The 27507-nt window shown below is 30.2% G+C and overlaps 2 protein-coding genes across 8 annotated transcripts in view; both read right to left on the bottom strand.

The window, feature by feature from the left end:
• Window positions 1-27507, bottom strand: part of LOC113397410 (calnexin) — a 372199-nt gene that overhangs the window by 59864 nt on the left and 284828 nt on the right. The window lies entirely within an intron of this gene.
• LOC113397455 (teneurin-m) overlaps window positions 1-27507 on the bottom strand; it is a 214979-nt gene that overhangs the window by 35430 nt on the left and 152042 nt on the right. For all 5 annotated transcript variants that reach the window (XM_026635800.2, XM_026635802.2, XM_026635801.2 and 2 more), the window contains one exon: window positions 24231-24269. In XM_026635800.2, coding sequence (XP_026491585.2) covers window positions 24231-24269 — 39 coding nt within the window. The remainder of the gene's footprint in view (window positions 1-24230; window positions 24270-27507) is intronic.

The raw sequence follows: 27507 nt of genomic DNA, 5'->3' as shown, positions 1-27507 counted from the left end.
ATGCTTAAGGCCTGACTCTAAATGATTACTTTTTATGATTAGTCGATTACAAATTAATATTAAAATAAAATTAGTTGATTTATCTCAAAAACAAATGAAGATATAATAATTAAAGGTACTTGTTTTTTAAATGTTCATTAAATTTTTTTTTTCTCAAATAGACACTAATTCCTTTGCTACTTTTTTTTAATAAAAAATGTGCAAAAAATTTTCTTAGCCTGGATATATATATCAGTTATATATCGGATATACTTATATCAAAAAATCGGATTTTTAATATTTATTATAAAAATCTGATTTTTTACATACATTTGCATACATGGAAATACATACATATCAACGTTTAGTTTTAGCTACGGTATCGATTTATTTTGACATTTTCAGGTACCCATAAGGAAATGATATTGCATAACTCATGATGCAGAGCATCAAAGCTAAACGAATTTCTTTTTTCTTTATTTCAGCCAATATTTTATTATTAAACTCTTGTTAGTTCATGGAATCAAGATAGTTTACATACTGTTGTTGGAATTATTTAGTAGAGATCAATTCTGTTTTTTAAAAATTTGGTTTACTATGACAGAAAAGTAAAAAACATCAAATTATTTTAAAACTTTCCCGTCGACCAAGTGTGAAGCTGGGTGATAGTGAAAACACTGTTACTTGTGAAAAAATAAATAATTGAGCCATTTTTTAAATAAATTCTTTTCAGTATTCCTAGAAAGACTATTCCGTGGTGGTCCATCGTGAGCGAATAAATCTATCTATAAGCTGGAGTAAACTTTATATTGTAAAGTGGAAAAAAAAGTTATTTATACCAATTATAATTATAGTAAAACGCTGTTTTGTCCTTGTTTGTTTGATTAGTTCGAAGATATCGTATCTCCAATTTTTTTTGGATATCTCATTACTATTTTAAAAATTGCCAGAATATAATATAATAATGCCTGCCAAAGTACTAATGTTATTGCGAAAGTTAGACTTACTAGAGTATATGTTTGTATAACTTTTATTTGTCTTGTAATGAATAAAACTAAACTGTGGGAGGAAGGCGTCTCATATGATAAACGAGCCAAAATCAATGTTTGTCTTTGATCCGAATTTACGAGCCAAATCTTTTATGCTATAAAATTATGATTAAAATTTATGGTAAGACATTGCATAGCTGCCTTATTTTTTATTAAATATTAGTTTGATCTAAAACTTCACACGGAATTTCGGGAACAATGTCGATAAGCCTTTTAGCGTCTCCGTTATCACACCCGTTATTCGCCGACATGCGTACGATCCGGCCCGGACGGATATTGTGTTGTCAATAACCTCTATCGAGCGGAGTTAGGGAACTTTGTTAATATTGTTAGTTTAGATAAGATCGGATTTGATTTTGTGTAATTTTAGTTGAACGAAAGCGAATATGTTTATCGACAGCACGCTGGCTGGGCAGTGATAACTAAGATGTTTTCCATCTTAGTAATTACTTGTTGTTTATACTACATACAGTAAAAGTAACAGCCCGTTGACTAACAGTGGGATATTCACAGACCTCATGGATTTTCTCCTCTTAAGAAAAAGGCTTGGAGCAAATTTCATACACTGGTTTCATATGCTGGTATCTTACAACGTTTTCCTTCACCGCGGAGCACAAGGTGAATAATTATAAATACAAATTAAACACATGCAAATTCGGTGATGCTTGCTGGATTTAAACCCGTAATTTTACAATGTCATGTAACAGTTATGAAAATATAGCCTAAAAGTACGTTTATATTTGTAGTGATGTCAGTAAGATGAAGTAAACATTAGACTCTAGCAAAACACATTCTATAATCACAACGTATCTACTAAAGACACAAGATTGATTTTGATAAAACTCTTTATTAAGATATCTTATACCTGAAATAATGATAGTCTAAGACTCTGTCTCCATATAAAGCGTGTATGTAAAATGGATTGCATAATGTCTTAAAATAATTATATATATCTGTCAATTCAGCGGACAGTCAACGTTCAAGATAGAGGGTATACAAGTGGCTCATTGGCTTATCTTCTTTCTCGTCCTCCATAAAAATAATTTAAGCCATTAACGCTCCAGGCTTGACTCAGGGTATATCTTCATTTTAGCGGTTCTTTTGTTGAAAAACGTTATTTTCAAGAACAATAGGAGCAAAATAATGAACGGCTTCTTAAGTTTCGATAAATTCTGCATCACAATTATCGCGGGCTTTCTTGCGGGACACGACGTAATTGCGTTTGAATATAGAGACAAGATTTGTGTGGAATTAAAGCAATGTTTGGATTGAAATTTTAACAATGTGCTAGACTTGAAACTTTCGTTGTAAATGTTTAATAGGTTAAACGATTTAGTGGTTAGATTAAATGGCTTTTTATTTTATAATCAAGGTTCTAATTTTCAGCTGTTATATCAGCTTTTTTAAGTTTGTTTTGCTGTTCTGTGTAAAATAAGGGTGTAAAATAATTATCCCGTGTAGAGTAATAAAATCTAAATGGATATATAAACACAATTTCTTTTATCTTCAAACTTATTTCTTTCAATAATAATATAACGTACATAATATAATAATAATATCACCTACATTTACTTATAGTTGTTTATTTAACATTGATATAACGAGCGTTTATAAGAAAACGCCTACTTGAATAGAGTATGTTTTCATTTTGAATTAAAAACTTCTATTTTAAATAAATAAAAAAAAACCTATCTCAACAAATATATTAAGTAGGTATATATAATCATATCAAATATATCGCATAAAAGATTAATTTAATAAGCCCTGTGAAAACAACAAAACAAATGTTTACAAGTGTTCAGAATATAATTATTCGTCTAGAAATGCTAAAACTCTCTACTACTTAACTCCCGTACGCTAGAAGATAAACTAGACCACAAATATAATAAATTTATTACCATATTTGTGTGCGTGAATCAAATGTTTAGTGTTTAACATGGTATTGTCTATTCATACAGTAAGTGTTCTCGTGTGCGTTGGACATGTATTTTATGTCTGTGGATGTTATATATGTGTAGTGTGTAATTATTTGTGAATTATGATTGTTTTATTTGCTATATTGATACTTTTTTATTTTTAGCCGAGCGGTAGACGAATCGATAAGCCAATTAATAGTAAGTTAGTAACTTCGTTAGGGTTTAAGCTAGGACCAGTGAAAAGCATATCTAAATCTGTATAAAACGCGTGTCCATTTAACAACGGTATTTAAAGTTTTTGAATAAACGAGTTTTTCTGTCTAGAAATTATTTAATCTATAGCAGCTCGGAATTTGAAAATTGGCAATGATTAAAACCCAATGCGTCGGAGAAAACGTAAAGAGATTGGTTCAGTGCTTGATTTATCTCCGGTAGTATTGGGAAAGTAGCATAAACTTGTAGCCAAATGAAGATGTCATCTTCGTATACCTACACCTTCAATAATCATAGACAGTACTGGGCCTTAATATTGTGTATCTCAAACATAATATCTATGAACATAGTCTCTTCGCAGTTTGCATATATTTATTTGATAGGACTTGTAGTTCGTTGTTAAATGTTGGAAATATAATAATTTTAATATTGCAATTTGTTATATTACGCTGTCGGTTAATATGTTTATCTAACTCTCATACTAATGCAGCTGAACTTTGCTGCTTGCGGTCGAGTTACACTGATACTTGAACGCAGTAAATCTGAAAACAGCATTTTATTTTTGTGGAAATTAAAGTAAATTGTATAGAAAAAGGTTGCTTTGCCTAACTGAAACATGTAAAGCGGATAGTCGTATTGCACACAAGTAAGTTTCATTGAATATAAAATACGTCATTGAAATAATTCTAACATTGTAGCGATATTTTTTGAATTTTCTTTTTTCATATATTCATTTAGTTTAATAATATTTCATAAGCTGAGTCCTAGTGAATAGAATAGGTCATTCCAAATTGTCGTGTTTGTGACGTTCGATAAAGAAACATTATTTCATCACACTGAAGCAGCGTGATGAAATAATATATACTTAACAGATCTTGTCCTCAAACGTAGAGAACACAGAGAACATTTGGGTTTTAAATATTAGAAAAATAATTAAACAGCGTGAGTAACTTAAGTTATATATATATATAACCTAATAATGGTATTAAGATATCGATTAAGTATCATTTTTGATATCACTTAGAACGTTCAATCACAGAATTCCAATTACTTTCGTTTATGTAACATTTTAAAAACATCAAACTGAGGCAAAAATGGAAGACGTCAATACGAGTGGTTTTGGCACGGAATTATGATATAAACATCGAGCTGAAGAACCGAGCCGTGGTCTAGGAAATTATTTTTTAATCAACGTCTATCGCTGACTTTTGACAAGTGACTTCGCTGGCAATAGATTGCCTGTCTTGTGGGTATCAAGCCTATTAAGCTCGATACACACTGTACTATTATAAGGGCATTAAATTACGTTTTATTAACGAAATCATAATTTGTGATGAAAAAATGCTTCAAGATTTTTTTTTGTTAAACTTATATTTCTACTGTACCAATACGCTTACTACATATATTCTTATACTGTTTCTGTTAGTTTAAGTTTAAAAAAAATTATATTTTAATTAACCTTTACATATTTGTGACAGATCAGCGTAGTTATAAAACTGAAAGCGTGTTTTGTGTACACTTTTCAACAAAGTATATTATTAGGGTTATTGCGTGAATCATGAAAACCTTTTTTAATAACAGCTGAGCTTTGTGAAACGTCTTTAACGCTACTACCCTTAAACCAACAAAACAAATCGATTCGAGGAAATTACTTATAAGTAGGAGCAAATAGGGCAGATCTGATAAGTGGTTCTTTCGCCACGCCACTTGATTGATGCCTTCATCGCGGCGTTACGTGGCGCTACGTTGCGCTGGCAATGCAGTTACTTGTAATGCATTTCGTGTACTAAGCTTGGTTCCTAAAAACATACTACTAAAGTATAATTTATTAAACACTTACAAGGAAATAATTATTTCTCGTGACACTAATTTGTATATTCTTTTTAAAATGTTTCGTTTCAAACTTTTCGATTCGATAATAACCGTACATAATTTACAGTAGCAATGTCATGTCATTTTTCCTAACCTTTTTAATTGCCTTTGTAATGACATTAAATAAAATAATAAAAAACTCCCCATTAAAAATGACAGGTTGGAAATATAAAACAACATACACTAATCCTAATAGATTTTTATTTTAACAATCTATACAATAGTTACAAGATCCACTCAGACACCATTCCAGACTCTACGTCTGGAATAGAAACTTTGAATAGAAATGGAATCCAATTTTATTGCACTAAGCATCCTATTAATATGACATTGGATTGTTTCTAAACACTGCACCGCTGGGGTGGGGTACAAAATGCGCACTCATTAAAAACTTTTCAACGCTTAATGAAAATCTTATTGAACCGGCTGCAACGCTGGCAGGGTTAAGGGGCTGAAATGGCCCGGGTAAGTGTATTACAGACGGATCGCTGCCTTTGATTCGTACATCAAAGACGATATCGTTCGTTCGTCGCTAAATCGAATCAGGAGCGCTTTGTTTCTACACTACGTAGGTAAATTTGCGAGGGAGATCTTCGGCCGGGTTTCTAGGATTGGGTTCTTGTTGCAAAAATTGCATGCTCACTGAAATGTATTTTCCTGGCTACAATGTAATGTACATTAGGTACAAGCTGTGAGATAACAAATATAACTTTGTACAAGATAGCTTGATCTTTTTGACAGATGTCAATTTTTCTAATCGACATAACTTTGCAATGACGAACATATTATTTTCTTATTTTAATGATTTTAAAAATTGTAAAAATATTTAAAAAAATACATATAATACAAAAGTTCTTAAAGATTCAAGCGTTTTCCGAAAATTTTAAGAATTTTTCTATTATATATTATTGCTTCAAAGAAAAATTTAAATAGAAACACTGAAAATAATAGACGCTTGTACAATGTTACATCGGTTGGACGGTAGGGACGCGAATAATAGGCAGTAAGTGCTAGAAATATCGATTACAAAAATCCTTATTAAAGATCATTGTTAAGTTATTGTTACGAACGGGGGTCCTTTTGGTTGGGGTCTCTTTGGCTAGTGGTTGGGGTCTCTTTAGCTGGTACAACTCTTTTTAGAGAATAAGTTAAAAAAAATTGAATTCTAATTTGAATTACGCATTCCATCGTTCCATCGACTGTTATATATATTATATTTTCTGTTTCTCATCACTAGACCGTCTGTCAAAAAGATCAAGCTAACTTGAATAGGGTATAGTAGTCAAATTTAGATAAGTACTAGGAACTCAAGTATATAGTAATTGAAAGATAGTTATAAAACTAAATGACATAAAACTCAATAGTATAATTACTAATAGAATTACTCCAAATTAACGATCAACTTTTCTCGATACGGCAGTGAAATATATAATTTAAGAAATCTATAAACTAGGTCGCGAGTTTTGTAAAATAAATTTAAATTAAGAAATCATTTCAAAACAAATTCCAACTTTGAAAGTCCATGGAATAAGAAACTGCACAAGCTCAAACAAGAAGTGGCCAGTTGAAAAATAAATACAAGAGTTTGTTAACGGAGTTAAAGTCTTTATTTAGTCGAGTTTCGGCGGCATAATATTTAACAGCGCCGCACACTATTTGTCGAGAAGACCACAAAATCGCAATAAAGCAACTTGGGTTAATTCTGGCCCGGTTGGCAGCGAAGTTGCGCTAAAAACTAAACCAATATACTTCTTAAAATTACAACGGCAGTCGAGGGTTATGTAAGCGCACGTGACCCGGACTTTTGGCAAGCGGCCGACGGGTTAAGGCACATGCGGATTTTAAGCGGAATTTATATTTTTAAACGTGGTACGAGATGAATTGTACTGAGGAACAGGCGTCGGATCAGTTATCGATAAGTTGATTTGCGGATGAAATATTATACGCTGTTTATTAAGTAGAGATAATTAATGTTCATTACAAAATGAAGAAGAAGAACTTTGCGGGTTTTATATTATTTGATAATTAAAAAAATGTTAAAGGTTAAAGATTAATGTTAAAAGTATTATTCATATTATTTCTTTACATTGGTAAGATGATTTCAATGGTAAAATCAGTTACATTTTTATCGCAAAAATATATTCATGAAAGAACCACGATGTAGTTACTCTGCTGAATCTATTCATCAAATAGCTTACTGCGATATATTACAAACATATCGAAATATTGTGTTTATTAAAAACTGTTTATTTTTTTCGTCAATCATATTAGACTTTCATTAAATTGTATAAATTTTATTTTATTAATACATATTACATATTATTTATTTAACTTATATTTTTAAATATAAGCTCCTTAATTATTTTTTCTATCGTAAGCATTATTTTTTTGACTGGAAGTAGGCAGCCTATAACCAAGTCTAGGTTGATTTGTAAGCAGGCCACGTGCGCTGGGCACTCGCCAGGCACGAACAAAACAATCGCTAACTCTGCTGATTTGAAACCAGGATTTCTTTTAGATAAATTTATTTACTTTTTGTTGCCTATATATATTTAATGTGTAAACATTTCAAAAAAATACTTAAAATTAGTTATGGGTATTTCGAATAAAATATCAGAAAAGAAAAGGTTCAAATGAGAATATTGAGAAAAAAACAAAGTTGGAGATTGCATTTGATGTAATGATGCCATATATAGACCCAATCTGGACATAGTACAGCAATACATAAAAAATTGGCCTTTTCAAAATAGCAATAAACATACATCTCTGTTACAGTTACACCATTTTTGGTTTTATATGTTGAAATCGTAGCTGCAAAAGAATTAACAAAACAAAGAGAGGCGCTCAGCTAAAATAGGTGCTACGAGTTAGCTACGTGGTTACGTAGTTCGTAGCTTTATGCTATGGCATAGTCGTTTCTCGCTAAAGAGCATACGCGCTTGTAAAAATTTATAGCGCGAAGTAGGAAGCGTTTTAAATGTTTTGCTACTTGAAACAAAATATATTATTGAATAAAGAAGATTTTTTTAAAATTTTAACAAGCTTATTTTATACCGATATCACGCATAAAATATGTTCGCTAAATTAAAATAAAAGTAAATTTTCCTAACCATCTAATAATATAACTACATAAAATAACATCTTGGAGATAATTTCGCGTAATGATTAATGATAAAATAATCTTTTTTAAAAAATAAAAAATATGTCTAGTTGGAAACTACTAATTAATTATGAAAAAGAACAGGAAAAACTGTACGAATAAAAAATTCAGCTTAATGCAGCGTTCAGCGCTCAAAATGCAAAGACGAAACTAGGTCTGGGATGCTTGGGTTAGTGCTTTCAAGCACTCGACGTGCACTACCTTATTAGTATCAAGAGGAAATTTTAACCATCGTTTTGTTAAGACGAAACTCATTACTCCCCAATTAAATAACAGTGAACTCGTACAGACCAGAAAAAAGTAATTATATTGATTTCACCTTAAAAAACAATTATTGCAAATAGCAAAAGTTATTTAAAAAAATATAGATACCTAGATCTAAAATATATTAATGTAATGTAATTGTATCCTGCATCTGTCTATTATTTACAATGGAACACGAGCCTACTAAAAAAGTATTATTAAAATTAATAATAAGACTAATTGAATAACTAATTGAATAAACTTTTATATTTGTTAAATGGTAAATTGATTATACTTTCTGGTATCTTATTATATATGCGTATACCATTGCCCACAAACGTTCTCCGTACCGTATGCAAGTGGAAAGCAGGGAATACACGTTTATTTTCAATTCTTGTATTAATAGTATTTAAATCAGCTTTTATGGATATTACTGTATATTCAAAAATATATTGAATATTCTACAACAGATTTGAGTATTTTAAAACTAAGCAATATTACTTCCATTATGATATACACTATTGTTAAATCACTTACAATTACAGTTATTATGTATAAAGAACAAGAAACCCTTTGAAAGTATAGGCAAAGGGTATTTATTTAAATCTCCATGCGAATTTTGTTACTGATTACTTAGTTTCAAGTTTATTGTAATAAAAAATACGGCCAATGATAAATATGAAATTAGCGGTTTGAGTAACGAAGAGCTTTGAGTACTAGTGATGTAGATACGCCATTTAATAATTAGAGAGAATAAAATATGAGGACCTATCAAAGACCAAATCCATAGAGGTTTGTCACGTGGTCTGTTATATTAATTGTTTGACTAATTATGTATAGACTAGACTATACACCATTTATATTGAGTTTATTTATGTAATGTTTGCGCTTGAGATTTTCTAAGGCAAAATATATGATGATGTTAATATTGATAAAAATACAAATATAAATTTATGATTATTTTGATTTTTATGAGACCAAAGTGTAAAATATTAGTATGAGTTTTCTTTGTATTAACAAATTCAATTTATTCCATTATTTTCTAAAAACATACGGTAGATTTTATCATAATCTATAAAACTATGCATAATCGCTATTTAAACTAAGGTATATATGCCTATGCCTGGCGTTCTATATACATAATATTTTTACACATCAGCAATGCACTTTTTATGCACTTTTTATAATAAATAAATATAATCGAATTATTCGTTCGACATTCAGCCTTTTGTTAGTTGAAAAGGCATTGAATATTAGACCAATGTCACCTAGGGCAAAGAAACAATGAAAATCTAGTGACGTCATAAGAATTATTAGGGCCCATTTGCCATTAAAGCATATGTCTGTTTATTACAACGTTATATTAAACTTCACCTCACAGATCGATAGAGCGCTCGATCCACGGATAGCAATAGTAAATTTCGCACGGGCCATTTCGCACGGTTCGAAATTCTCTTTCAAATTTAGTTAATATTTCACGTGGCGCCATCTGCGTTGAGTTCTTTTTGGCTTTTATTTCATACCTTCTGTTGTATTTTTATAAATTGTTCGCGTTATTGCTGTGAAACAGGAAGCTACAGAGGAAACGTTTCAACGGAATTTTTCTTATAATTAAATTAAGAAAATATTTTATGTAAATGACATGCTAATATTATAAATATTAATTAATTGGTTTTTAAATATTGTGGTAAGCGTATCATAAATACTTTTATATGTAATGCAAGTCCGAATCAAATCATTTATTAAAACTAAATTTTTGTTTTGCATTTTCATCGATTACAGACAAGCAAAATAAATCCTTGTTAGTGTATAAGGCAATATTCATATAAATTCGGTGTTGGAAATAAAAAAAAATTAAAAACCAATTAATTATAAAACAGAAAACGAAGAAAAATTTGTTAGCCTTTATCCCTTTTTAATATACTGTCACTTGAGTATTATCGGTATTGGAATTACTGCGTTGTTAGTTTAAGTGGGGGGTTGGAGGGGTGGGGGTACCAAAACAACTGTACATTGTAATTGCTTCAATTTGCCACGAGCACAGCCACGGAGGAGATTGCTAATGACGTCACACCTCCTGCTTGTCCATTGGAGGATCTTTATATTGTACGATATGGAAGAGATTCTTTTGTCGTCTAAAATTTCAGTATACTATGTGAATGTGTTTACTCACATCAATTTGTTTAATAATCACAAATTGATGATCATATTTATATCACAAAAATTAAAATATATATTGACAATTTAAATAGACGGACACTGGGTCTTGATATCATTTTCATCATTATCATTTTCAGTTGTTACAGTTTTATTACTTATTCTCAACTTTTTCATAATTAAAAATTTTCAGAGTAGGATAAATGTCGTCCCGCTCACTCTAAACGTCCCGAGCATCGTGTCGCCTACCTAGCCCACAATTAACGCTCGCTTCAAGTTTTCTTGCGAGTGGAAAATAATTGCGATTGAGTTGCGAATTCCGCTTTCGCTATCTGACGCCGAGCCCTTAATTGGTGCTTAAATAGCGAATTCATTGCTGGAAAACATTTTAATAGGCCTGCCGATTCGCTGGAAAGTTTCGCCGTCCCATGGGAATGATACGCCTATTGTGATTAAAAAAAGTTTTCGAAGGTTGTCTTTGCGATGTCGAATTCATAAAATGTAAATGTTTTATGTTGAATCAAAAAACTGAAATGTTTAATACGAATAATATGAATGGAAACAAAGCATGATATTTTTACACAAAAATACTTTATTTCCATGAAATACAATACAATAGAAAAACACAAAAATGAAAGTTAGAATAATAACTAGAGTTATCTTTCCGCATTGAAGTACATGTATTCCCTTTTGTTCCATACGTTCAGGTATAAACATATGAAAATATAAGACTAGATTGTAAAATATAAAAAAGCGATCAGTTCTTTTAAATAGAAAAGATCAAATCTACGTAGGCTTCTCTCATCTAAATTTTATTAGTACGTATTATAATAAAATTTTACAACCGGCATGTCTGAACTTAAACATAACTATTATAATTAATGTTGTAGAGAATTGCCTGACTAAAATCGTACCACCGAAGGGATGGTATATATGTATGTGAAGATATTTTAATACATCACCGACTCCAATTTATGTAATTTTTCTTCCTACCTAAGTTAGTCGTTGTGACGTCTTTCAATATACTGTTATACTGGTCAAGTGATAAGAGTCAGAAAATACTCTTAATTGTTCCATAGCAACTGCGCTAGTAATTAAGAAAATATTGAATCATTTATAAGTATTCACTAATGAGTAAATCAACTCGTGAAGTGTCTCGAACTCGAATCTTATTAATTACTAGAAAGAATATTAGGTGAAAGATAAAATATAGGAATAATTATTTGATTGGATATATTTATTTATTTTGAATAGCTGGATTGGCAAATAAGCTGCCTGATGATAAATTGTCATAATGGACATTGGCGCTGTCAGAAATGTGAACCATTCCTTAGATCACCAAGGTGCCAATGACCTTGCGAACTAAGAAGTATGCTTATGATCTAATTACACTGAGTCACATTTAAAATCGAAATACAACAATACTAAGTAGAGTTGTTTAGTAGTAGAATAAGTGATGAGCTGGTGAGACTTACCTAGTCTAGCTTGCATACATCTGTACCGTCAAGATTTTTTTTCTTTTTTATAAATCGAATACTATTGTGGAAGATATAACGCGTTTTTACTGTTCAATTCAAATTGTATATAAAAAAAAGTAAGTATATAACGTCAATCAAATGATAAAAAAAGATAAAACACCAAAGGAATTATCGTTATTGAAATGATTAGAACAAAAGTCCAACAAATAATATTAACAAACCGAGTCTGATTCAAATTTAGATTAGAATTTGCACAAAAAGGTATCGACCGCTTCAATATTATCTAATTTGAAAAGTTTTGTTTTGTTCCCAAACAAGTTTAGGCAAAGGCATTATATACACTAAAATTTTCATAACACAAGTCTGATAATAATCGCGTCTTATTGAGATATTGAATTACTTAAAGTTTCATGTTAAAGTTAGACCATCGGAGCTCAATTAGGAAATTTCTTACATAAAGAGTTGTTCGCAAGCAGAGTCGGTAACAAAGCAATATCATTCGAACGACTAGTGCAAAGAACAAAGAGTATTGTAAGTCATCAATGGAATGCAAAAGAAAAAAGTTCGTGGACAGAACTATTTGTTCTCGCGGACATTGATTGGGAATCGAAAAATAGAGAGAGTAAATGAACGCTTTCATCGCTAAGCTATTTGGAATGCCTCGTGTTCAATAAAATGGAAAATCTGAACCAATCTTTTATAGTTGACTTCATGAAGTTCCAAGAAAATATGTCGTCTGTCGTCTTTCTAAGGACTTTATGAAATATCTATACACACAAAGTCTTGATTGATTATATAATATTACCAAAATATATTTGATATAAAAATATTCCTTTTACATTTCTATGCTAATGCATAATAATATTACATATATTATTAAAAAGGAAAATATTAAAAAAAAATGCATGAAATGTTTTTAAATCTGTAACAGATTAGTTATTTTTTAATAAAACATTAAGCGCACGATTTTAAACTATTAAAACAATAAATTTTAAAGTAAGCTAAACGATAGCGCTTATCGTTACATGGTCATTTCACTTCTGGTCATATAATCTGACGTCACAATAGGTTCAATCTTACAAACGGCGGACAATACGCGATAGAATCGAGGACAAGTGGTAGACATTGAAAGCGGTTGAAATCGTCTCGTTAGCCTGCGATTTAGTCCGACATGAGATGCTCTTAGCAGATACAATGATGGGTAATACATGTTTTATTGCTATGAATATTTTTCTTGTCTCGTTGAACGTAGAAAATGCCGACGCTAACAATTGGAGACTATTTTTAAATGGAATTCGCTAATGGTTTGAGGAAAATTGTTATCAGCTCTAGAGCCAGTAAAAATAGCCTTCATATGGAAAATATTAAATAGCTCTTTCTGTTCTAGTAACGATCTATCTATCGATATTCCTAAGTATTGATATAATTATTTGTATATGTTCTATTTCATTCACGGATTCAAAATAGAAAAACAAATATTAGCTGTCAAAGAACGAGGAACGATTCATTTTATTCTTCTTATCTTATCGTGAGTCGAGCACCATTTTTTTTTAAATCGGTCGTAATAATTATTGTCCTACGTCTGTATCAATTTATAAGACCAATTAATTTTGAGCTACAGTAATTTTAATCATAATCTGGATGCATAGTATATACAAGATTTAGATCAATCAAATAATTTCAAAGCAAAGGCATTTGGCAACAAAAGAGTTTCATAACCTCACCTAGTTAATTGAAACGGTTAAACGGACCGAGTTTATTAAAGGGAACAGTCGACTTAAGTTTCCGGCTTTTAGTTGCGACAATTAAGTTTCTTTTTTCATTTTAAAAATATGAGCAAAAGAAGACAGTCCGATATTTTTGATATTAGGAATTAGTTACAGTTACAGGTTCGGATAAAATTTAATAAATATAAGATATTGAATTATTACAGAATTAAATATTAAGCGTTGTTTGTGTCTAAGATTACAATGTAAGTATATAAAATTTCAATTCAATATTTCATTAAAGAATTCTTAATTTTTATATTGTAATAAATATAATACTCTTTTACATGTCATCTCACAGTGTTCGTCTCTAAGCAAACGAACCGATTAATACTTGATTCAACATGTTGAAGATACGAGATTAAAAAACTTTTGGTTAAAATCCTCATTACTTCTATATTGGTTTATCTTCGGTTTTATACTAAGTCTAGTTTTTTTATTAGTTCTCCTTAAGTAACAAAGACGCGCGAATCGTATAACTGATGTGTGGTGATATATAAAAATTAATTAAATATACTAAGGCAAGCAGTAATAAAACGAAACAAGACGCTGTTCGAGTAAATGTTGACAGTAGGTACTACATAGTTGCTGTACTTATGCCGTTCAACTGTTATGCCGTACGTCTACAAATTAAAAAGTATATTGTTTTCTCATTTTTTGTTTTATTTTTAAATAGAATTATTTTTTATTATGATTCTTAGTTCCTTTTTCATATAGAAATTATCTAGTCTTATTTCAAAAGTTAGTAATTCAAAATTAGAGTTTGTATTTGAAACCGTTAAGTTCATTTTCATAAAATGAAATTTAAATCATAATATAAACACAACAAGTTTTACATAAAATCAAAACCAGTTTACACTTTATTTTAAATAAAATTTGCTGATATAATTAAATTATATTTAAAATTCATTTGATAAATGAAAACGCCATCGAATTCTTTGATTGTGTTAATTAAATCTACTTTAATGGAAATTATTGTTTCACAGCAATTTTATTATATTTTAATTATTCGTAATTGTATTTAAAATTGCAATGAAGGAACTCGTTCAGTCGATGTGAAAATTTTATCGAACTATACGCGAATGTAAAACTTTCTGTAACATTTTTACTCGACTTTACTGTAATGATATTTTATTACTGCATAAATTTGTAACGTAACTTATATATTAGTAGATAGTAAAGCACATTAATCAATTAAAATGGATCTCGGTAAAATTATCTAGTTTAAAAGTGATTAAACTAACTTTTTTGGTAATATTTTAATCACGCAAATATGAAGAGATGAGTATTGTTTGTTCGTTAACGCCAGCAAAACCAAAATAGAGCTTGCAGATGTTCATAAACTTTATAGTAGTGTTCGCTACATATAATTTTCGGTAGTAGGATTTCAGATCCCAAGGTTTATACATTAGAGGTGTAAATATCTTGCAGTGCTGGCGTCTACTATAGGGTCGCCTATTTACTCAGCTCATGCTCAAATAAATAGATTCAGTGTAAGCAAGTTTTTGGAACGAAGTTCTTTTATGGTTACAGTAGAGTGAACTGGCTGAAATTTTTCCATAAGGAAATCTTAATCTATGCCTTAATTCACTTGCGATTTTAAATACAATTTTATTTTTTGTCATTTAATTATTCTTAAGTGTTGTTAATTTATTTCACACATAAAATATATAAAGCAACTTAGTTACAGTCGGCTATCCCACGACTCATCTCTTTTTTTGTACAACTGTCATTATAATTTTCTTTATTATACATACTATGTGCGTAGCAAGTCAACGGTTAATATTATTTCATAGAACTTCGGAATGAAGTTACGAACCAAGGCTGAGTCGCAAGACAAACTGTAAACTCTCATTCCGATACAATAAAGTTTCAATGGATTTTTTTGGAGAATCTAGTGAATATTTTAGAACTCTGTATTTACGTTTATACTTTGTGAGTTGGACAATTTGGTGGATTTTTTTCTACGAAATTAGTTAAGCTATGAACTTCGTGTAGACGAATCGGATTTGCAAGTTACTTCTTTTATTTTATTTGTGACCTTTTAGAAATTGAGTCTGACAAATTTATTTCTACAATAATGTGGTAGTAAGGATAAAGAAAAAAATAACATAAAACCATATTATACAAAATAAATTATATCATATATTATATGCTCGTATTGTAAATGTTAACACAAGAAATAAACATAAACTTGTTAATTCTATAACTCGATTACATCGGGTTAATAACGCTTTTGTAGGACAATGTAGACTTCGAAACTCTCTCAACCTTCTTACAAACACAGCATACAAAGTATCGATCTTGGCGCTAGAATAAATGATGAGTTGGTGTTACATACACAGACGGAAGCCCCACAACAATTAAAAATAATGGATACAACTATTCACATTTCAATATTAGTATTAATTTCTAAACAATCAAATCACGCTTATTAACGTAAAAAGCTATCATTAAAATGTAAATTCTAACAACAGTCTCGATAATGAAGGCAATGTTACATAATTTAATACGTATTAATTAATGAGGGAATGAAGTGGTCTAGAATGCGATGTAATTATGAAATATCTTTACAGATGGAAAATACTGCCATCAATATTTGATATTCATTGATTTATAACTTGAGAGGGCTTGTTGGATTGTCGTTTCATGTAAGGATTTTTTTCAAAACTGGAATATAATGAAGTCCTTCTTAAGTCTTGCCAATGTATTGGTATATTTAAGTTTGAGCGAGAAAGTATAATGACAGAAGGGGAATAATTAAAATTGCATGTTTAGCAACCAAATCATTGATTGATCAGCTTTTACTAACTTGAGTTAGAAATTGCTAATTCTTTAATAGTATTCTAATTTTTTAATGTTTTGAAATTAGTTACAGTGAAAATAAAAAATATATATTTGTTTTTGGCCTTATCGCTAAAGAGCAAACTCAGATATTAGGGGAAATGGAAATGATAAACTGTTATATACATTACATATAAATTTAGACGCACAGTTTTCTTTTAATTAACTTCTGTTGTACAAATGGGCGTATTTTTAGATAGATATTATCAATTGTATTAAGGTAGAAAAGCGTTTTGTGCTACCGTCTTAGTAAGCGCAGTGCAGTCGACTTTATGGCGTAATTTTTGCAGCCATAACCGTATCGATGCCGATAACGTTCTCCGCCGAGGATACCAGAGCCCAACACCCGCAAATTATAAGTGGGCGTACAGAAAACGACTCCTTAGGCGCCCATAATAATATCTTGCATCGAAAAATGCGAGGGGAGTTGGCAGAATACCGCTATACGGATCTAGTTTTAATAAGCAATGAAAATAATTTGGACTGAGTATCAATACTCGCTATACAATTTTTGTTTTTATTAGAGACTTAAATTACCTTTATTGTTTAATGAATTGTAATTAATTACATTAACTTTAAAATAAAAGTGAGTAATATCGCTTCTTTCTTTCGTTAACTTGCTTTTAGGACTTTGATCATTTTAGAGTTTTGTTAATGGAAAAGTAGCAGCATATTTTTTCATTATGGGGCAAAGTCCATCTGCCGTAATAAAGGAATGGTTTATAGGAAGTTAGTGGAATTTGACAGGTTTGAACGCTATCTTAGCTTAAGTTCCACGTGACCACAAGTCATCTCGCAGTTAACTGAAATAAATACATAATTACCACAAACATTAAATTTATGTACTTATCTACTATATCAGACTTAATCTTAGGCGTTCTTTTCATGGAACCATTACATAAAGAATTTCTTTTTTTTTTAGTTTAAGCTCGATTTGATCTTCGGAATGATTGAAACGATTGTAATATAAGTAAAATATTATATATTCATTCCATCTCAGACGTAAGTCGGATGGAACGGCATGACTGTGCGAGCGACAGCGATCAGGCCCAAAACACACGAGTTGACTTAAAAAGCACAGGAGTAGAACAACCCACCTAATTACGGATGTCTTCTGTGACATTCTTGACAAAAAAAAACTTTATTCAATTGGTATAATCAGCATAAGTTGGCTGCTAGACCAAATAGCGACCGCAGCTGTTAAAATACAAGCTAGAAAGAAAACCGACTCTATGACAATACCTTATGTTCTTTCCTGTATCTCTGACGACGAGGAATTAAAATTTCATGACGATACGTTAACTAGTAAAGCGAAACAGACAAACAAATAAACTTACTTGCGCATATTAGTTACGATGGTACGTTTTGATTAATTTCCTCAAACATTACGTTTTTAATATTATGTGTAATTTTATCTTATCTCAGATACAACAAAGATATTTGTTGGATAAATGTTTAACGCTGGTTTGTTTCTGCTTTCAAATCCACAGGGAACATCGTTTTGTAGTCAGTTCACGTCTAGACTCTATAGACGGACTCATTCATATGGTTAACGTGTACAAATGTTATAGAAAATTGTGAAAACATATGGAAAACGTGATATATTGTTGTGTATAATAAATACAGATTTTATATATTGTTTTTTTAAACCGATTAATATTGTTAAACTATGACCAATCGAAATGTTATGACGTCACTAGCGTTCAGTGTGTTTAAAGGTTTTATGTGTGTATGTGACCATTTCTCATAATAGGATAATAAAATAGTGTCCCGCACAAAATGAGTTTAAGAATAATCTATACTCGATGTAGTGAAATTTGAGCATAAAGAAGTGATTGTTGTAGAAGTCTTATGTCCTAGGGCGTCCCTCTCTGCTCTTTTCAATCCTCTCACAAGCTAAGCATTGCTTCAAACACCAACGCATACGTTATGTTCGTATGAATATACGTTTGTAGATACATCTCACAAATTTTTAAAACAAATAAGTATATTAACTTTAAAACAAGCATATTCGTAGCAGTTAAGGAACACCTAATAAAATACCAATTAAGTAGTTTTTACAAAAAACGCACAATTTTAAATTCTGAAATCAAAATAAAAACCGTAAATTTATTTTAAAAATAACCCCAAGTTATCCAAACAATACACAATGACGTTGTAGTTCTTTAGTGTAAGCGTAGATAGACATTACGTTATTACAAAAAAGTAATTCTTTTTTAAGCTGAGAAAAACATCCTTCACGAACCTTTACTAAACTCAGATTCACCGGCCATTGTTCCTTTCTACAAAGAAAAAATTCTGAACATCGAGTGTCAGCGAAACGATAAAAAATAATGCAAATTCACTTCAGTATCCATCTCGTGAAATAATGCGAGATCGTTACATAGATAAGAGAGTTCTTCCGTTAAATCGAGCCTCTTCCTTTCTTAACGACATTGCCCTTCGTTAAACAGAAAAGTGATTCAGGTAGTCGCTTGTGTTAAACGGCGTTTTTTTTCATTTCTTAGGACGTTCGAAACATTTTAAGAATAGGAATTTTATATTGATATTGCACTCTGTAAGTGTTGGGCTAAACACGACGGTGCTTCAAACTTGCTTAATGGAGAGTAAGCCGTAAATAAAATACGCACTTAAATGTCGGTGATTTTCTTATATTTTAAACAACACGCAGACGAACACAGACACGTCTGTGTTTTCGTTTGATGTATTATTTGTATGTTTTATTTTATACTCTAAGAATATATTTTTTTATGGACTGAAGTATATATATATATATTATATCGACCATAATTTTACAAATTAGTGGATTAGTACATATTGGTTTACTACATATTGGCAGTCCACATTTGTAACTTTTAGTTAAACAAATAAATTTATAACAACAACATATTTATCGTCGGGACAATGTTAATGATTTAAAAAATATATTATTTAACTTTAAATGTTTTATATTTACGCTAAATAAAGTAAATATTTTATTAAAATATAAAACAAAAAATTCAGAAAAAGGATTATAATAAGGTATATCCACTTGATACATAATTACATTCTAATAATAGTGTATATTCAGAGTAATCAAAACAAGTGTAGGGTGGTTCACTGAGCTTAAATAAATATCTTTCGGATGTAAATTATATTTATGAACATAATATTGGAACTAATAATAATTTCTTCAATATAAAGAAGACTATTATACAGAAGATCGGAAAACTTGTTAAGAAATCGTGGGTCTTGGACAAGAGGAGGTGGCTGATATAAGATTTTATGAAACGAAGGCGACGTTAACGTTTCATTACTAAGCGTCGAGTCAGTGTAATTAAAAATGCCGCCATCTACATTGAGTTCACATTTCTTTGAAGTTTTTACTTATTTACGTGTACATTATCGTTGAGAATATGTTTTTATAATAAAAAAAAAAACATAAACAATATTTAAAAATGTTCATAAATAAAATCCAGATCATTTCAATGTAATAATTTGATTTAGATATTTATTTTCATTCATCGAAATAAAAACAAACCTTTCGATATGTTTTATTATGATTCAAATCAGATCAAAATATACTTTATTCAAGTAGGCTTTTAGAAACACTTTTGAATCGTCATTTTACACAGCTTTATTAAACGTAACGTAAACGTAAACGTTGTACCCAATCTACCACCGGTTCGGAATAGTTCTATCGAGAACCAGCAATAATCTAATAGTTATAAATTTATTTATACATGTTGTTTTTAAGTAATACAAAATTTTTAATATTAACTTGCTTTCTCGTTAAACGCTCTTATACCTAAATACTTATTAAGTATATATTAATATGTATGAATGTTAAATTATGTGTTGAATATTCAAGAACATCTTTTATTGAAGTATTTAACATTGACAATTTATAACTTCGCAGACTCAGGATTTACTCACTTCATAATACACATTAATCTAGAAAGTTTGAATCATTCAAACTCTTAACGATATTATATTTATTAAAGTCGTATTTATTGGGAACATTTTAGATGAATGTAATGTTAGAATTTATGACGGTATAAATACTGGTGTAAAATGTATCAACTTATATTAATTTATGTTATGTTTATTTGTAAGGGTATCAATAGGTACGCTTAAGTAATAACAGAAACAGAAAGCCTGTCATCCTTCACAACAGTCCAACATTATGATCGATACATGACAAAAGTACAGCTATTCTGTAAGAACAAATTCGAAACTCACGATAGAATATTTTCGCGGAACGTTAGTTCGTTATATTTGATATTTCGTATTATCGTTATGACTTTTGAATTCATAAACATGAGAAAGATATATCGGACTATTTAGAGCAAACTAAAATACCAAATATAAAACTTTAGTAAATTATAAAAGATTTAGAATTTTTTAAACAGTATCAAAATATCGTTTTGTCTCAAATCGGCTTACATAATATACTAAGTGTGTTCTTACAGAATAGCACAGCTAGTCTGTAAGAACTTGACAGCTTGGCGTCTGAGTGGCAGTAGCCACGAACTATGGAAACGATGTTTGACATTTGAAAGCTTATTTTTCTGAGATATCTGATGAAGTATCATATGAAGTATTAAAATTTATAAGCTTATTATAATAATACGTTTAATTTTTATTTTACAGTATGATAGAAATTTATTTTATCGATAAATAATTTGTATGTTTTTTTCATAGGAGGAAATTGATTCATAATCGTTTGAAGTACGGAAGAGGCATGATGAAGAAATTGATTAGTATAGAGAAAAAAAGATAAAATTTCTGTCTTTAGCAGCGATAGAGAACGATCTTGATTTTCTTTCATCAGCCGAATTTGCGTGAGCGGTTATTTTTATTGAATTCTAAGATGAAAAATAAATAAATCAAAGTGCACTGATCAGAAAACATCGTAAGATGTACAAAACTGGATATGTATAGGTACTGTTTAAATTTTACTTTTAGAGAGTATTGTTTTAAATAGACAGAAGTATAAGTTTTAATTAAGCAAAATTAAAATATAATTTATACTAATAAGGTTTAAATACCACTTTTTATATGCAATAGTTTCATCTGTAGAAATTATGTTATTTAAAAGCTAATGATGTTATTTAGAATAATATTAGTGTTCTTCTGACTGCATTTCGCAAACAGGTATATTTTCTAGTCCCTAGCTCTGACACCGAGAAGAGTCAGATGGGACAGCAAATTGCCGGTTGAAGATCAGGGACACGTACAACAGTTTTTCACAATTTCGATTCGATTTTTGACAATTTCTGCAGAGCAATTTAAGTCAACGGCATGCATTGAATTAACGATGAACACATCATCAGTTCTTTGATTAAATCTTTGTGTTGACCTCATTTTTTATATGGTGTTCGTTTTAATTATTTATCTTTGACATTTTTTATTTTACTGAAGTATTTTATTCCCGTTTTCATTTCAGTTATTGTTTTGTAAGCAACGATTAACATTCAATAATGTGCTATTTATTTTTATGAAGACAAATGACACATTCAGTAAAAGATTCATTAAAATGAAAGTATCTATGACTTTTTCTTATTCCACAGATGTAGGGACAAGCTTGTAATTCAAAATTTAAGTATATGATATGTCTTTTACAAAATATTAAAATATCATATATGAATATGATGGAAATATAAAGGAATATTTCATATTTAATTAAATACATATTAATCTAATCTACCTTCGTTTTACGACCGGGCGCCTCAAACTTCCTTGCTCATGCAGCGTGCTCAAACGGAGAAGTTGTGTTGAAAATTGCTAACTCGCTATCAAACTAGTAAACAATCGTTTCAAACGTAACACGCCTGTTATAGAGTAATGAGGGAGTGCGGAATCTGGTGGATGGAGTTTATTCTTGCGTAAGACGCGATATTACCAATTAGTACTCTGTCGCTATGATTTTGTATCTCGTTTCATTCCAATATAATGGTTTTGTTTTTCGTTTCATAACAAATGCAATGTTAAAAATGAAACGTTTAAGTAATCTTTTTTTCATATAAACGAATAATTATAACAATTTTATATTATTTAAAACGTATTCATTTATACTGTTGGATATATACACACACATGCATAAACAAAACTTTTCATTTTGTTTTCTTATTTGTTTTACATTTTAAAAGTATTTCAATTTTAATGTTATGTCTCTAAAACTGTTCAACAGTTTCCGTTTTATTAATCCTTTACATAAGTTCTATTTAAACTAACATTTGTTTTGTTTGTTTTGAATATTGAAATATTTAAAGAATACATTCATTGATATGAAATATTGAACTAGGGAATATTATTGTATAAATAAATAATTACGCGTTTTATGTTTGTGTTTACGCGTACGTACATTTAAGTGTGAATTGTGATTAAAATTTTGTAAAAAAAAAACCCATGAAATACAAAATTATATATAAAAAACGTTCATTTTTCTTCAACGGAGAACTTTATTCAAAGTGGGTATGTATTTGGTAGAAATTGATATTGACAAAGTTAGTGGTAGCTAAATTATGGATAGCTTAATGCGAAGTATACTGTTAAGGACAAAGTTGGTTCGTGGAGTACGTTAAACTGAGACGGTGCAATGGAGAAGTTTTGAGGACGTCCCGAAATTGATTTCCTGGATATTGAATATTATATTCGATTGAAACGTGAGACTAACGTGTTCGTTCGCGAGAAACTTGTGTTTTAGTACTAATAGATACACATATTATTGTATAAGTTGAAAGTGTTGTACCTTAAAAGGAGACCGTGGGTTCAAATATGTGTAGCTAACTAAGTTTTCAGTTGCTTTATATCGAATTACATAGTTTAAGAATAACGCACATTTTATTCACAAGTTTCGTAAGAAAATCTGTATGTGTCGAATGTAAAATGTATATTCACCGACCACTAGCGGTCAATAAACTCATAAGAATTTTAACGAATAAAAACTACAAACAGTGGGATAATTCGTATGTGTCAGTGAGAACCCAAAAACTTTTCAACTTCCCGACCTGGAGTTTGAACGTTGGACCCCGGGATCTGTAGCCATATATCTAGCCACTAGACCAACAAGGTAGTAAACTCCACAGTCTATGGCTAAACAGAAGTCGCCGGCGCCGCTCGTAAAATCTATTTTCTCTCGTTCAATATCGAAAGTAAATACATAAAAGCCTATATGTGAAGGATTTAACAAATACAAGCGCCAAATAGAGAAAAAATCACCCATTATACCATTTCTATGTATTTAGTTTATTTTCAGCCAACTTTTTCGTTTGTATTTTCATTCATACAGTATGATCGAGTGCAGAAGTGTTTACCACATTTTCGAATTTGTTTCTTATTAATATTTAACTTTGGCAAGTTTAGTTAAATGTTGTTAGTTGCGATGGCTCAGTGGTTAGAATACGCGAAACTTAAACGTGAAGTTTTCATGTGTTTATAATTTATCGTAAGAGAAACGAATGGAAAACGTACGCGAATAAGCCGAAGCGCATTCTTCTCAAATAGAGAGGAGACCTTAGCCCAGCAGTGAGATATTTACAGACCGTTATTTTTAAATAATTGCTACTTACGTTCGTGATCTGGCCTGTCAAATGTAGATCTCAGCATGCCTAAAACAAAAGAAATTAAAAAATAAAGAAAGTTATCTATCATTATATTTTTTAAATAAATCGACGTTTTTATTTATAAAATATTCATATTATTACTAAAATTACTTGATCAAAATTGTATCTACATTTCAAAATTCATAGATTTTATATCTAGAAATTGCCATATGATAATACAATTTGACACGTGCGAAACGACAATTAAATGCAATAATTCGTTGGAGCACAATTGCCGCCGACTCTCGAATCGACTTTAAATAGAATTCGCCTTATTCACCAATTACTCGTTCTCATTGATAAAACCGGCCAATTAGTTTGTTTAGCGACGTGTACTCGTTACTATGGTAACCGGTTTATGGACGCATGTGCTAATTGTTGTCTGTCTGTGAGACTGACACTATCACTTAGCACCTCCGTTCATGTATCGTGTGATGGAATTGAATTTGGGAGAGTTTTAATGATTCAAATGTTAATTCTGACGAAATAAATCTAATTGATTTTAAATATAATAAATACTTTTTAGTTGTTAACAAAATTATAAGTTGTATAAATAAATTTTCGTATTATCTTGTAAATTGATATATAATTATAATATATTATATTGAGTTTAATTTTTATTTTACTAATATAAGTACTTTCAAATAATAAACTAAATTTATAATCGGTTTACTTAAGGTTAGCTTAAAAAATATAATTATAGTTACTCCTTAGCAAAAATTTCTTCACGACTGTACTTTCTTTACAACTCTTTAGAATACGCGTCTCAATAGACCCTAATACTTCGTACAAATAGAGTAAATGAATGAAATAGAACCGTCATGTTAAACGCGTTTCGTGTTTATTTTTACGAAATGTTTTCTAACGTAAATAAATGGAATTAGGATAATTATATTTCTCAAACGCTTGGAAGACACAGCCATCTCGTATTTTTATAGAATTTAATGCTGTGTTATCTTTAGGTAAAAACACAAATTATCACGAACTGTCATTAGAAGTGTAATGAGAAAAAAGCAAATTACATTTAAAATACTTTTTTTTCTGATGTTACTAAAACGTAACCATATTATAATATTTCACAAAGAGGTCATTGATCTGGACTATCACAATGCAAATACGGGTGTTTTTTTTGTAAAATAAATATATTTATATTTTTTTTTATTTGCAAAGCAAATTTTCCGCGTTCCGAGCGGGAAACCCTCTGGCGCTACTATCGCGTGTTATTTTTGTTATGAAGTTATTGTGGCTCCGTGGTTACTGTTACGTTAGTGATGGACTAGTATTATTTTCATAGAAAATAGTTATGAATCTTCGGCGTGAAATTCGTTAACAGAGTCCTATATGAAATTTTATTTTCTATTCATAACAGGGATGCTTATTTCTATTTTCTGTTATGGCACTGTATGGGTCACTCACCTCAAAATCTAAGCAAAAACTTCTTTATAATAATCAAATAAGTGGGTCAATAATAGCCATTTTAGTGCATGTTAACCCTTGAATGCTCGCGTGACTAATACCTTCGTATAAATAATGACAGTTGAGAATGGACGACAAAACTGGTCGTGATCTCTGGTCGTGAGACGTCGCACGTGTCCCGTCGGTCGGAAGTTAGTAGATAACATCACGATCGAATATGAATAGACGGCGAACGTTTAAATTGTGTTAGGAAAGTTTGTAGTTAAATAACATTTTTTTAACTACTCATTGTCTGCTTTTTATAGTTAGGGTAATGTCTTAGCTGATTGTGATTGATAATGCGTATTTTAGTTACCCATACCTGCTCCTATCTCATATATTAGACAATATATCTAAAAAACAAAAGTAAAACAATATACAAATCTTAAACATGACGTTTTTGATTGTTTATGATCCTGAGGTCATCCTTAAACAGACGTCGTAAAAAAAAAGGTTTTAATTCGTTATTTTTCAAATAAATTAAATGAAATCCTTTATCATAATAGATTAAAAAAAAGTTTCGCTAAAAGGTTTTGCAATAGTTACACAACTCAAGTAACCGGTACATGCGCTGGCGCCAGATGGTCATGAGTCAACCACTAGCCTTCGATACGTTGTTGAGTTTGTTTATCTTATAATTAATACTTTAATTCGCACTGCAGTCTTTATTGCGTTATATAAATAATAAATATACTTATAAAGTTACGACATACCTATCTCAACATTGATTGACAATATCAGAAAAATAAGTTCATTTGTTAAGTTACCTAGTATTATTTTTTAAGATGGAGTAAAATTTTCCATGTTTAAATTTGAATTTTAATACAATTTTTTTTTTTTTTTATTTCAAGGAACTAGGTAGGTGTTGCAAAAGATAAATATATAGATAAACCAACTAATTTCGTTTACTTGAAAATTAATAATTGTACATAGATAAGCGCGCATGCGAATTATTTTATACGCAATACGCATGCGATTTATTAAAATCGATTAAATCGTTTTAATTTACAGCAATTAATTAATTAAACGCACACATTGTAAAAGCAAAATATAGTTTGTCAATATCAAATAAGGCGTAGGTAGGTAGACGTCAAACAAATGCAATGGTGCCAACTAAACTAAACAATTTACAAATCATATTATTTTATCATTATTGGTTGAAATTCTCCTTCGAAGCTGTATTTTAAGCTTCGTAAGTAATCCTCACCATAAAAAAAGATTTACAATTAACGAAGATATCGCTTAGAATCGTCTATTATAACATCACGATTCGAAAGTGATTTTATAAATGATGAATAAATAATTATTATCATTATAAGAAAGTATTTAAACGATTTTTTAAAAATAGTATTAAAATACATTTGCGAGAGTTCTCTCAGTGTTTGCAATTAAAATGTTGAACGTCCCGCAATTATCTTTGGCTCCTTAGTGACTTTCTTTATATGGAATTATCGAGTTTATCCTCCGTAATGTCTTGTAATGTATAAGGCTGTAATGCCGAGGTTACAACATTGTGAAATGTAGCTTAAGTGTAAGAAAAAAAAAACGATTAATACATAACAGTAATTAATAACAGTTTCTATATTTCTTGTAATTCTGAAGTTGATCTGGTGAATGTTCTAAGGTCGAAATTGAATACGATTGAAAATTGCAATTGGCAATTATTTTAGAATGGGTAATTTTGATTGGTGGTAATTTTGAGATTTAACATATTTTTTTGTTTTAATAAATGGCTGCTATGATTTTCGTATCGACGTCTAATGTAGTCTTGCCTTTACAAGACGAGCTT

This window comes from Vanessa tameamea, chromosome 3, assembly GCF_037043105.1.
Source record: "Vanessa tameamea isolate UH-Manoa-2023 chromosome 3, ilVanTame1 primary haplotype, whole genome shotgun sequence".
NCBI classification, from domain to species: domain Eukaryota; kingdom Metazoa; phylum Arthropoda; class Insecta; order Lepidoptera; family Nymphalidae; genus Vanessa; species Vanessa tameamea.
This window is presented reverse-complemented; position numbering and strand designations above follow the sequence as displayed.